This window comes from Balaenoptera borealis (assembly GCF_965194805.1).
Source record: "Balaenoptera borealis genome assembly, chromosome: 1".
Classification (NCBI taxonomy): domain Eukaryota; kingdom Metazoa; phylum Chordata; class Mammalia; order Artiodactyla; family Balaenopteridae; genus Balaenoptera; species Balaenoptera borealis.
This window is the reverse complement of record NC_138860.1, coordinates 99700341-99714640: the sequence shown is the minus strand read 5'-3', so window position 1 is coordinate 99714640 and position 14300 is coordinate 99700341. Positions and strand designations below refer to the sequence as shown.

Here is a 14300-nt window from a genome sequence, read left to right as displayed (position 1 = left end):
AAGATGTCTGTAATACTAGGCCAATTTTCCAGAGCTTAACACTCAATTCGGGAACAAGTATCCACTGATGGATAAATGTGGTATACACATGAGAAGGATTATTACTTAGCCTTAAAAAGGAAGGAAATTCTTATAAATGTTACCACAGGGATGAACTTTGAGAATATTAAGCTAATTAAAATAAGCCAGTCACAAAAGAACAAATACTGTATGATCCCATTTATATGAGGTACCTAGAGCAGGCAAATTCATAAACGATAGTTGCCAGGGGTTAGGGGGAGGCTACTGTTTAATGGGAACAAAGGAGCTTCAACTGGGGAAGATGAAAAAGTTCTGGAGATGGATGGTGGAGATGGTTGCACAACAATGTGAATGTACGTAATGCCACAGAACTGTACCGTTAAACATGGTTTAAAAAGTAAATTTTATGTTATGTGTCTTTTACCGCAATTCTAAAAAAAAAGCTCAACTCAGAAATCTCCAAGCTGGCTAATTTTGGCCCAATGCATTTGCACACAGAGGTAAAAATCCAACTATGCACATTCTTCTAAGAGAGTGGCATTGAGGTGCCTTCTTTAAAAACTTAGAAATGTGGAGAAGGAGGGAGCGTTTGGAGGTGGGCTTGGCTTGGCGTGCACTCCGCACCTCGGGAACGTTATTGCGCGTGGAACGTCTGCTTTTGGCAGACTATTGCCCAGAAGAAAAGATGTTTGGTTTTCACAAGCCAAAGATGTACCGAAGTATAGAGGGCTGCTGTATTTGCAGAGCTAAATCCTCCAGTTCTCGATTCACTGACAGTAAACGCTATGAAAAGGACTTCCAGAGCTGTTTTGGGTTACATGAGACTCGTTCAGGAGACATCTGTAATGCCTGTGTCCTGCTTGTGAAAAGATGGAAGAAATTGCCAGCAGGATCAAAAAAAAACTGGAATCATGTGGTAGATGCAAGGGCAGGACCCAGTCTAAAGACTACACTGAAACCAAAGAAAGTGAAAACTCTATCTGGAAACAGGATAAAAAGCAACCAGATCAGTAAACTGCAGAAGGAATTTAAACGTCACAATTCTGATGCTCACAGTACCACCTCAAGTGCCTCTCCAGCTCAATCTCCTTGTTATAGTAACCAGTCAGATGATGGCTCAGATACAGAGATGGCTTCTGGCTCTAACAGAACGCCAGTGTTTTCCTTTTTAGATCTCACATACTGGAAAAGACAGAAAATATGCTGTGGCATTATCTATAAAGGCCGTTTTGGGGAAGTCCTCATTGACACACATCTATTCAAGCCTTGCTGCAGCAATAAGAAAGCAGCTGCTGAGAAGCCGGAGGAGCAGGGGCCAGAGCCTCTGCCCATCTCCACTCAGGAGTGGTGACTGAGGTTTATGTAGAAGGGGAACAAAAAATGATTTAAATTTTGGAAAACACCAACAAAATGACCTTCCTATTTTTAACTTGGATATCTTGTTATTCTGCCAAAAGATGATTTCTAGAATAGTTTTGAGTGGGTTATTTTCCCTCCAGTTCCACGAAGTCTGAAGCCAGTATCTAGCTTACTAAAAGAAAAAGAAGAAGTGTACATAATATTTAAGATGCTGAGTATTTCATAGGAAAGCTGAATGCTGCTGTAAAGTGCTCTTTAAGGCTTTTTAAAAAAATCCCCTTCTAATGAATGAAATTAGGGGAATTTCAGGGGACAGAGATGGGATTTGTTGTATGATAAACGTATGTAGTTTTAGTCTTTCTATATTGAGAAGCAGTGGTTGGGGCATTTTTTAAGATGGCTGGCTACACTTGTTTTCCTTCGTTATAATAAATTTGTCATAACTCAGTAAACACAGACTTGCCCCTAGAGGTAGCTGTTAATAACTTTGAAATATTAAGGTGTTGCCAAGGTTCTGATGATTCAAACCTGTACTACTGAATATTAAGCAGGACGGACTAAGCTCTCTAGTGCGAATATCTTGAAGGAGTAATTTCTAAATATACAGAGGTAACTTGACTGTATATGTTGCATCCTGTGTCACCTCCCTCCATATTGATATTTGATAAAGTTTTTAATTTATATGAAACTTCTAAAGCAGAATCAAAGTTCCTCTTGGGGAAATGTCAAATCTTTAGGATAGGCAATCCTATATGAATAGTACCAAAGCATTACCCCTTGGTAGAGAATGCACTCTATTAAAAATGTTAAATTATCTGAAAAATAAAGTGTGCAAGTCTTCAGGATGGCACATGAAAAACACAAAGGTTAATGCTTCTTGGGGCACATTTCTTAGAGGGCTTGCAAGTGTGTAAATAATTTGTTTATGTTACATGACTGGTGACTTCATTGAAAATCTGCACAATTCAGTTTTAGCTCTGGATTACTTCGGTTGACCTTTGTGAAGGTTTTATCTGTGTAGAATGGTTGTTTGACTTGTTTTAACCTATTAGGGTTTTGGGTTTTTGTTTTTTATTTTTCATTCTATATTAAAGTAAAATTCTACTAAAAAAAAAAAAAAAAAAAAAAAAAACTTAGAAATGTGCACTTGTGGCAGCCCCAGGTCCCTCAGGCCCTAACTGTGGAATCTTTCTTTCCCAACTTGCATGTCCAAAGCTTCTTAGCTGCAGTTGCTCTTTGAGCCCCCCTTTTCTGGCACTCACACAGTGAATGAATGCAGGCTCTGCCTAGTACCATCAGCATCTCCACAATCTTTTATAAGCAGGAATGTTTAGTCTTGAGCCACAGCACCTGCCGCAACTGCCTTTTCTGTGTAATTGCTTCGGGCTGTGATAAGTGCTTCCTAAGGAAGATTTGTCTTTTTCCCTACATTTCTTCCAACTCAACTTCAGCAGATTCCAACACTCTCAGAGGCCTGTAAGGACCTACATCTTTGCATGGGCATCTCAAGGCACTAGAGTTCCTACACATTTTAATGATCAGGTCCTCAGTACCTTTCTTTCTTTCCTTTTTTTTTTTTTTTGCCAAAAGTAGGGCCTATCCTTCTTATTTAATGTATCTCCGCTGATCCTATTTTCTTTTGAGAAAGACTCAGAGGCCAATCCCTTCCCTTCTCTTCCACTTTAGAGCTGTTGGGTAGAAATGAACAGTTTATTTCCTAAATTAGATAATCCCAGCCAGGGGTTACTCTCATCAGGCCACTCCAGCCTAGAACATGCCTCATGTCTCCTGTGCTTTCCTTCAGAATCGTAACCATAAAGAACCTGAGCTAGAGCCTTTAGGGCATAGGTGATACTTGCTGGCCCGATTAAAGTAGTTCCCTCACCTTGAGACTCACTTAATGAACTCTTCAGTACTTTGTGATTCCCTCTCAAATGCAAATTTTCTGTAACCACTAGGTTTTACTATCCCAGGGCCACCACCACATGGCTTTAAACACATCAGAAGACTGGTGCCCCCTCAGGGGCATAAGTAAAGCCTGGCCTGGATCCACAGTGAAAAGAAAGTCAGTTGCATTTCATCCTCTACTAGCAAAAATCTTTATGCAGTACACAAAATGCAAAACCACACCCAGCTCTGAGCTATGAAAATCTAGTTTCCAGCTGTTTCTACTTCAGATTCTAGCTGAATCTTTAAAGGGGCACTTTGTAATATTTTCTGGATCTTTGTGGAAATCTTTCATAAATTGTCCCATATGGACCTACATTTCTACAGGCCCATTACCCTTTCTAATTGTTGCTGTTTGGGGGAATCTCCTTTCCTTTTTGTACCTGTCTATCCTGGCTTAAGACCTCACCTTTCCCTTCATTTCTCCCATAAGATGTGAACCTCTCTCCTAGCTTAATTAGTCCTTTCAGTCTACCATTGCTCCTTTTCTGATAAGATCAAGCATATGTTTCAAACCACTCTAGTACCTCCTTGATTTCCTAAGAAAACCTGACCTCTAAAATTTGAGCGTTGCAGGCACAGGACTTTGTAATCATCGTTTTAGCGTTTGGCTTTGCAATAATTTCACTGACTCATCAGTCTATCTAAACCCAAGAATGTAGCATATGCTTAAGTAATGATGTTCCTCTTCCTTTGTATTTGCTTCTTAAGAAAATCTACAACTCTTCTATAGGTGAAGCCACAGTTCTATGATCCAATGGTGGGAACTTAAGTAACAAATCCAGAGCAAATCTAAGTCATGTTTCACAGAGCAAAGGAACTTATTATGAGTGTCAGAGCACTGCTTCTGTCCCACTAGGCACTGTGTGCCTCGGCTCCCCCCAGGGCTGTCTCTGGGGCCTGCCCAGCTGCAGAGATAGCGCTTTCCTGTCTGCTGGAGCTGGGTGGGTAGCTCAGTTAAGGTTGGTCATATGATAGGTGGTCTATTAAGATCTTAGATAAACAACAAAAAATCACCTACGATTAGTCCCTCCAGGGCCTTCCTCTGTTTGGCCTGGAATGAAATTAACTGAATGTGATGAGGCCAATTTATCACTTCCTACCTTAGCCTCATTCTCACAATTCAAAGGAGGAACCTCACATAACAGCACCCTTGAAATTTTATCATTTTTGCAGTTTGAAGTCCTGGCCTGCAGCTTTGACTGAAACACAGTAAAAGCAGCAAGTACTATTCCACCTGAAATAACTAAAAAGATCCAACCCCTTCCCTGGCCTCACCTGCAACAGAAATCCAAGCTGAACCCGCAAAACCCAAAGTACATACAAGTGCCTCAGCTCACCCAAACAGCCCAGTGAGGATCAGTGCATCCTACACTTGCTAAGGCCTAAAGCCCCATCACAAACAGCTGTCTGGTGAAGTCATTTGCCTGCGGGCTAGGCCATCACAAGCCTCACAGTTCCTCAAAGGCAAAGCAATAAGTGTTCCCCTTTCCTACTGAGTGAGAAACTTAATGAGCAATAGATAAAACAGATACAGAAATAAGATGAATATGTGAACTTTTTATTAATAAAAGCTAATATATATTGGAAAGTGTGGCTTAGGGATGCAGGTTCTCCTCTTATTCCCCTCCCCCTCCAAAAAATACTGTATGCCTCCCCCTGGACATAACCTGCTCTGCTTAGCCTACCTTATGAATGAGAATAGACCAGAAAACCACCACCCTCTTTGCAAGTAAGTAGGTCTCAAAAAGAAGATCCAGAAGAGGTTGAGCTGCATGTACGCAGGTACTACTCTAACACTATAACAGAAGTTTTTCCACGGGGAAACAAAGGATGGGGAGAGAGCTTATCCTCCAAAATAGACCTCTCTTATCACTTGAACTCTGTTACATCTTCAGTGCCTAATCAGAGTTGTGAATATAGTACAAGTTCAATAAATCCAGAGAATGAACTCTACTTCTGAATGAACAAAATGCAGTTTTGCACTTGCAGAAGTTAACGGCATAATATAAAATAGTTTGCACTTCTGGGAAATGCAAGCCAAAATGGTTGGAGGTCTCAAGTGCAAGGAAATGGACCGAGTATAATCTAATCTCTTAGGAATGCTCATCTTCGCCATCAAGTCCTTCTGCTGTTTGTTTGGCTCAAGACGGTTCTGTGCCTGGCCTCGATGGCTCAGGTAATGTTATTACAGGTCTTGGATGAACAGTGTTGGCGAAGGTGAAAGACTGCTAGATGCTGAACTATGCTTGACACAAGAATGTGCCCTCTTCTCTTCAGACTTGCCCTCATGAACATGAAATATTATATAAGAAAAAAGCAAGCAAGATCTTAACTACCAGATATATTCAAGTTTTTAGAACGTCCCTGGAAAACACCTAGACACTTAATTTCACAGAGCAATTTGAAATCACAAATGCTTTTAACAAATTATACCCAAAATTATTCTCTCCTGTGTTTATTGCTAATAATAAGTTACTATGTATTTAGTTATTTATACATTCCTAAAGGTTTACTGAGTTCTCCATGCTGGGCACTGTGCTGGTCCTCAGAATTCAGCAGTGAATAAAATCTCAGTGGGCCCTGCCATCATAAGGCTTAGGTCTAGCAGGAAAATCGATCCTGAAGCAAGTATCTCCGCCAATGATGAGCTGCATAAAAGGAGAATTTAAAAACCAAGAAACAAGACAAAATGGCAAGTCTCAAGTCTAGAAGAAAAAAAGCGGGGTGACAAATTCTGGTAATGGAAAAACACCCAACATGGCTGCTGCAGAATGAGCAAGAGAGAGGGAAATTGAGGCTGGAGAGTACGGCAGGGTCAGATCACAAAGGGCCCTATTCAGGATTTTGGATTTCACCCTCAGAGTATTAGGAGCTTTCTAAGAGTGCTAAAAGGGTTCACATGATCAGATTTATGTTTTGTTTTGTTTTTAAGATTGAAGATGCAGTTGGGAGAACACACTGGCATAAGGTATATACCAATTCAGAGGAGGCAGAGGTCCAGGTGAGAAAGGACTGAGTTGGGGAGGAGCACAGATGGGCTTAAGACCGACAGTGAAGGCTGAGCACGAAACACCTTGCACCAACTAAGTACTTGACAGTTATTGTGAGCTAGCTACTTATAACCCAGGTTACAGATGAGAAAACAGAGTTAAGTAAGGTTAAGTAATCTACTCATTCAGCAAATAAGTAGCTGAGATATGAATCAAATCTAAATGACACCAGAGTCCTTGTTTTTAACCAAGACTTTGGAAATTTGCCCTTTTTTGTCCATTAAAAATATTTCTCTACAAACTGTCTGTCAGTATGTAACAAGAGCTGCAAAAATGTTTATATCCTTTGACCTGGAAACTTCCCTTTGGAAAATAAAACTGAAGGAAATAATCCAAGCAGGGGAGGGGGAATAATCTGTACAAGGGCATTTATAATCATGCTATCTATAAAAGAGAAGAACTGTAAGTAACCCAAGTGACTCATTATATAAACAGGGAGCATATTAAGAAGGCAGACTCGTCATCATGTTCACAGCTACATACTACTCCATCATCACTTCTTATGTGATCCTGAGAAATGACTCAGTCTTTTCTAAAATATTCAGCTGTAATGATTAAGTTCTCTTAATGAATCTCTCACCCACCTAGGGAAACTGGCATTAATAATACTAACCACAGTTGTATTTAGTGGAAGAATTGTTATTACCGCTCTCTGATTATGAGTTTATAACGCGCAAAGCTCTGAGGCAGGAACCTGTCATACATTACCTCATCTAATCGTAACAACTTACAGCATGGAAGGTGCTGCTCTCAACAGGCAGCTGAGGGAACAGAGAGGCGAAAGACCTGCCCTAGATCATACAGCTAATTAGTAGCACATCCAAAACCGGAACTCTAAAGCCCGTGTCTTCTTCCCTATACAATGCCACCCCCTGGTTATCAGAGAAAGTGGAGGTTCAGATAAATTGAGCAAACTGAGGCTCAGAGATCACAAAGCTAGGCAGTGATAGAACCAGATTTTGAATGTAGGTCTCCCAATTCCAGGTAAAGTGTTGTTTTTCTCTTTTGTTGTGTCACAGTTGTCACATATGAGATCACCAACAGATAGATAAAATTATGTAAATTACATCACTTTAAAGCTACAATATTCTAAAACTTAGATTCAATTGGCCTAAATAAAACATCTGCAGAAAGATAGAATACTACAGAAAAGAAAAATTTGCCAAAGACCAACAAAAGATTATCCATCCAAAAGAACTGTGGGAAAAGCCCTATATCATGAAAAGATTAGATGGGGTGGGAGACAAAGGGCCTCCCATTATTACTAAGTGCCTACTGTGTCCCAGTGCTGTGCTAGATATTTTGCCATCAGAGTTCACTTGCTCTTCCCACCACTCTGTGAAGATTAGGGAGAATTCTATTTCACAAGCAAGAAAACTAAGATGGTGGCAGATGAAGGGATTTGCCCACAATCACTCAGCCAGTGGAGTATGATTTGAACCCAGGCCAGTCCGATGCTAAAGTCCACATTTTTTCAATATACCACACTGCCTTCCACTGCAACACGAGTGGCAGAATTCTATTTTCTGCATCCTTTGATTAAAATGAAGGACACAATAATATCTGGCATTCTTGTCCAAACAATATTAAGGCTAATGTTAGGGATTCATTAAATAGTCACTCAACAGCCATTCATAGGAGCACTCACTCTGTGCCAGGTATGAGCTAGGAACATAAAGTTGAACAAATGGTCCCAAATTTCATGGAACTCTAGGAGAAATAACATGTCTTGGTGTCACCATTAATGAACATCCATATTCTTGGGAGTGTGGGACACATTTGTGTCGTCTGGTTTGAAATGGCAAAATATCAAGCTCTCTTAGGAACTGAGTGATTCTGGATGGCTAAGTTTCTGGATAGCTGAGAATTTACTCTGTTAAGCAACAGATCTTTGATTTCACAATTTTTATTACTTAATCATTTCTCAATGCTTTGTCAATTCTCCCAGGGCATTCTGAGCTCCAAAGTCTGAGATCTTATATTCCTCATTCTCAATGATTCCCCTTTACTATTATAGCCAATGGATGGATGGGTAGATAGATAGATGGATGGGAGAGAATAAGGTCTTTACAACAAGTATTTCACATGAGAAATTCTGAACTCAAGCACTTTCCAATCTTTCTTAAAGAGTTCTTTAAATTTGTTTGTTTGTTTTTAAGGAATAACACAATTTAAACTTCTCTTGAGGAGATGGGTCATTATTAGCATTCTGTTATGAGAAAAATAATGTGCTATGATTCAGGAAACCAAGTAACCTTGGGCAAATCATTGCATATATTAGGAACCTTAGACTGCTCATTTCTGAAATGAAGGAGCTGAGCTAGAATTATCTCTGAGGACTTTTCCAGCTCCATAATTGTATAACTCTTTGAACAATAAAATTAGTTACTATAATGGTCGATTCAAACAAAACTATCCTTCTCCAGAGCCTTGTGCAGTATGTGAATTAGTTTGGCTGCATTCTCCACAGTCCAAGATTAACATGCTTTTTGAGTTCTTGAGTCCAGCCATGATTTATAGTTTTTACTATTGCCAACCTAACTTTCAGCTCTCCCTCTTTTTCATTATAACTTGTAACCTGTAATCTCCTTCAACTTAAAAAAACAAAAAACAAACAAACAAAAAACAGGCTTAATGAAAAGGAATGGAACCTACATTTATGAGTACCTTCCAAGTGGCAAATAAAATATGCATTAGTTCAATTAATTTAATCTGTATAACACTGCAAATAGGCATTATCTCATTTAATAAATGTGGAAACCCAAGATCAGAGTTGCCCAAGACTGTCAGTGGCAGAGCTAGGAGTCAAAGCCAGGTTGATGTATCCAAGGCCCACAATGCTGTGTAGTAGAATAGGGAGTAAATTAAAAGTCCTCAGCCTTGAAGTCAGAATCTAGGAACTCTAATGGTTACATAAATTAAGCTTAGCTTACTGCATTTACGTGAAGTTTAAGACATTCATTTTATCTCTTCTCTGTAGAGAAGGGCTTTATTATTATTATTTTTTTTTTTAATAATAAGTGCTGTCTTTCTAAGCACTTTTTTACTTAGCTTATTTTATATAAAATCCAGGAGAGCTTTAGGTAGTTATCAAATGGGAAAGGATGCCAAAAAGCTTAGTGCTAGCTAGGTAAGAAATAAATTTATATGTATTATTAAAACTGCTGAATCATGTATTAAACACTGAAGGGAAAAAATTAAACCCTTTACCAAATTTTACTACTTTTCTCTTAACTAAGGTCATTAAATATAACTATATATTCGAAAAGACTGAAAACTCAGTAAGGTTTAACTATCAGGGCTGCTGCATAAATACGCTCAAGAATCCAGCTTCATGTTTCAGAATCTACTGGGATGAAACTGATAAACAGCAATTATGTCACATTCTTTCCTTAAACAGTGTCTCTGGAAGCACCCAGATCTTTTCACGTTGGTGCTCATTCTGAGCTCCAGAAATCTCAGTTCTTGCTTCCCCCTCACTGCGGATGAATAGCTGTATTCTACTGAATCTCCAAGTTCAGTTTATGGGCAAATGAAAGACTCTATTGCCAAGTACTCTGTCATCATAAATAATCTGAAGTCAAGCATTTCTTGTGTGGCTGCCTATGAACTAAGCTAACTAAATTTCTCTAGCCAACAAATACTTTCTCATATTTGCAGGTCAAGTGCCAGGGAATTTAATAATCTTCTGCTGAATCTACACTTTGGAGTATCAATAAGTGATGGATTGTTCTAGATCCACGTTCCTTTGTTGTCAGGCACCACATATATGATTAAGTGAATGTTGCACTAATTGAATGATAACATTACCATAAAAGAAAAGGCTTACTAAAATAAGCAGACACTATGAGCCGGTTGCCAGGGGGGACACGCAGCCTCAGACCTGCTGGGAACTGATGAAAATGGCTTTGAGAGCTTCTGGTTTGTCAGTGGATGTTCACTACAGCACACCACGGGGCTCTGCAGACCACAAACCAAAAGAAGTACTGCTAGTGCACAGAGTTGAACTTCTCAGAATCAGTGTTTTCCTAACACCTGGTTGCCTCTGGGATTTTCATTGATTAAATATTCCCTTCAAGACCCCTTGGTAGTCAGAAGGTCAAAAAATGTACAAGTGTAACTTGTAGAGTTTGGAACAGTCGCTCCCTCTCATAACAGTAATAATGGTCACCATCGTGGGTAGTGGATGAGATAGACTGAGGCCAAGTCCAAACTCGGGAGGGCTGGGTGGTAATGATGAGAACAAGGTGAACTTGCAGGGACTCGGGGAGAGTCAGGGACTCAGGGAGTGTGGCTTTAGAGGGTTGGCATCTGAGTGAGGGAATGAGCGGAAGCCAAAAAGACATGAGGCATGGCAAAGAGGTGAGAAGAACAGCATGAGGCTACAGTGAAGCCGGACAGTAAAAACAGGCTGGTGTGCTGACGTTGACAGCTCTCTTCAGCTCACACGCGAGAACAGGAAAGCCTGTGGAGACGGGTGCTCCAGGCTGGCCCATCTGAGGTCACAGAAGGTGAAGGGGATTTGGGGTGAAAGTGGAATAGCTGACCGCACAGATCCAGACAGGACTCTGGAGTGTACAGCCAAGGACAAAAGGACCAGGGAAGGAGGAGATGTCAATCGACAGAAGAGCACAGGGGGGCTTCCCTGGTGGTGTAGAGGTTGAGAATCTGCCTGCCAATGCAGGGGACACGGGTTCGAGCCCTGGTCTGGGAAGATCCCACATGCCGCGGAGCAACTAGGCCCGTGAGCCACAACTACTGAGCCTGCACGTCTGGAGCCTGTGCTCCGCAACAAGAGAGGCCGCGACAGTGAGAGGCCCGCGCACCGCGATGAAGAGTGGCCCCCACTTGCCGCAACTAGAGAAAGCCGTCGCACAGAAACGAAGACCCAACACAGCCAAAAAATAAAAATAATAAAATAAATAAATTTATAAAAAAAAAAAAAAAAGAGCACAGGGAGGATAAGGAAAGGTTCTGACAGGTGGGAGGGAGGGAGGGAGGGAGGGAGGGAGGGAGAGGTGGCAAGCCAGGAGGTTAGAGGCAGAGTGAGCAGGCCTCCAGTTCTCTGTGCTTTACTTTACACGCCCATTAAGCAGTCTGACTCTGTAGTCTCTGCTCCCTCAGCTTTTAAGATATTCAAGAGAATAGGCCATCCTCTGATGCTCCAAGCCACACACCAGGCAGATGTAATTGAACGTCTTCACGGCCAAATGCCAACGGTACAGCCCTACTCCAGGACTAACGTTATCAGTGCTCAGAATAACTGCCTTCTATGGGGACATCACCGAAGTCTGAATGTCTTTGTACATCCTCCGTCTCACACACATTCTCCCCACCTAGTTTTCTTTCACAAACCTTCTTCCTCTCTAGTAACCACTCATGTCTGTCCTCTTCCGGGTCTTATCTCTCTCACCCAGCTGCGTGAACTTTTGCACCGGCCTTGTAGCATCCAGTGACTTACTTCCTTTCTCATTCTTTCAAAAGCCTCACTCCAGGGTCAAATCTGCTTTCTCCCAACCCCTCAAAAGCAAAAACTCCGTGTACTGTAACTTTCTGCCTTCAGTGCCCTGCACACAAGAGGAGGTACTAGACAAACGTCTATGGAAAGGAGAGAAATACCAGGAGCCAGGCACACACATAATCCATTCTGTGACGTTAACGCCATGCCCTGAACATCAGCAAATTAACAATGCATCCAAAAAAACATCACCCGCCTACCAAACATTTGCCATGCCCATCACTCTAACTCAAGTCTCCCTTCCCATCCCCCCGTTTTATAAGGGCATGTCTGAGGTAAAATCCATGCTGTGTAGCCTAAAAGCAACACAGGGTCAGGGGCTGAGTTTTATTCACCTTTGAATCCTCAGCATCTCCTACAAAGCCCAATATTAAGCAGACAAATGGATAATTTGATTAATCAATCAATCATATGCACAAATTTCCATGAAAACAGAACCAAACAGAAAGCAGAAGAGCTTTGAAATTACCAAAAATCCAATAATCCACAAACTAGATAATCAGACTCTAAAATAACTGAAATCTGGTTTCATTGTTTTAGATGTTTCTATTTGAAATACAGCAAACTTTAGTGCAAAATAATAATGTCATTTTACATTTGCAGAACAGGCCTTGCTTTCTCCAAGCATGTTCCCAGTCATTTGCTCATGCAATTCACCATCTATCAGCTGAGCTTGGAAGCAGGAATGGGAAACTTCACTGAATTTGGAATTAGGACAATTGGACTCAAGTCCTGTCTTCACCACTTCCTATCCGTGACCTTGAGAAAAGTCCTTTAGCCAGTGCACATCTCAGTTTCCTTCTCTGTAGAGCAGAGATAAGACCTTGTTCTTCCTGCCTCTTATAAGGATCAAGGAGGTGGGGGGAGAAGGAAGGAAATAAAATCTTGCTGAATACCTACTATGCCCAGGCATTTTACATATATTATTGAATTCTCACCACATCCTGCAAAGTAGATTTTACTATTTCTTGCCTATTATAGGAGGAAACTGAGACTCAGCAAGGAAACTAACAATTCTGTGACCTTGGGAAAGTTAAGTACTAGAGCTGGGATTTAAACATTTCTGGCTTGTCCCAAAGCTCTCCTCATGAAAGGTGATGCCTCCTAGGGGGGGAAGGGTAAGCTGGGACGAAGTGAGAGAGTGGCGTGGACTTATACATACTACCAAATGTAAAACCGATAGCTAGTGGGAAGCAGCCACATTGCACAGGGAGATCAGCTTGGGTGCTTTGTGATCACCTAGAGGGGTGGGATAGGGAGGGTGGGAGGGAGACGCAAGAGGGAGAGGGTATGGGAATATATGTATACGTACAGCTGATTCACTTTGTTATACATCAGAAACTAACACAACATTGTAAAGCAATTATACTCCAATAAAGATGTTAAAAAAAAAAAGGTAATGCCTCCTAAGTGAGATCTAAATATGTGGAAAAAATTTAGCTGCTTTTTAGCACATTGCTGTATATGTAAGTATTTTCTATCATTGCTCTAAGTATGGAAGGTGGAGACAAAGAGAAGCAGGTGTTTGCTAAGGTCACATGTCAGAGACAGGGCTGGGACTAGAACCTGGGTCTCCTGACTCCTGGCCTCAAGTCTTTTCATTAAACCACACCCCCAGGAAAAGGCTCCTGACGTTAGTGGGCACAGAGGCATGATGCTTGTTTATTCAGGCCAGCTGTTCCAGACCTATTTTAAGACAAGCACTTTGAAAATCATGGAAGGTGAGTATCAAGTGTTTCATTAAATATTCCATATTAATTGACCCTTTAGGGCACTCCCCTGTGAGCAGCATATGCTGCCGGCTTCCTGTTAAGCAAACCACTCAAAAGCTGACTACACTTCTTGCAACACATATTTTGAAAGCACATTCAGATAGCAGCATAAAATACAATTCTAAAATAGTTTTTCTATGAAATTCAGAAGTAGCTGCTTCCTTCGCTTTTCATGGTTCTGTCCTGTAAATGCTTGAGACTGGGGAAAGGCAGAATGTGAATTTGTGACTGTCCTTAATACCATTCAGGGTCTGTGTTAACAGGGGAAAAAAGAGTGGGATATAACATTCCAATTAACAGCTAACAATAGATGTCTGTGAATTTACAAGAAGAATGATTGTAATACATGAAAGAAAAAAAAAGACAATCACTTGAAAACATGCCATTTAAAACAATGGTGTTCCTGTTGCCCAGGGAAATGTAAGCAGTCCTGACCCTGCTCAAGAGTAGGGCATTAAACTATGTGCTCGAGACCAGCTGTCACGAGGCACAGTGTTAAAAGGCTGAAAGGGACCAGCATACACTCATTTTCTCCTTTCCTTTCGTTAACTTTCCTTAGTTTTTCTATCTGCTTTTTTCCTTTCCCCACTGTATTCCTGTCAAAAGCCTATCTCCCATTTTATACTGATT

The 14300-nt window shown here is 40.9% G+C and overlaps 2 protein-coding genes across 20 annotated transcripts in view; one reads left to right on the top strand and one right to left on the bottom strand.

Moving 5' to 3' along the window:
- Nucleotides 1-14300, bottom strand: part of VAV3 (vav guanine nucleotide exchange factor 3) — a 513627-nt gene that overhangs the window by 489526 nt on the left and 9801 nt on the right. The window lies entirely within an intron of this gene.
- LOC309626292 (SIN3-HDAC complex-associated factor) lies at nt 597-2441 on the top strand. The gene has a single exon (XM_082386853.1). The coding sequence runs from the start codon at nt 707-709 to the stop codon at nt 1370-1372; it is 666 nt and encodes a 221-aa protein (XP_082242979.1). The 5' UTR covers nt 597-706; the 3' UTR covers nt 1373-2441.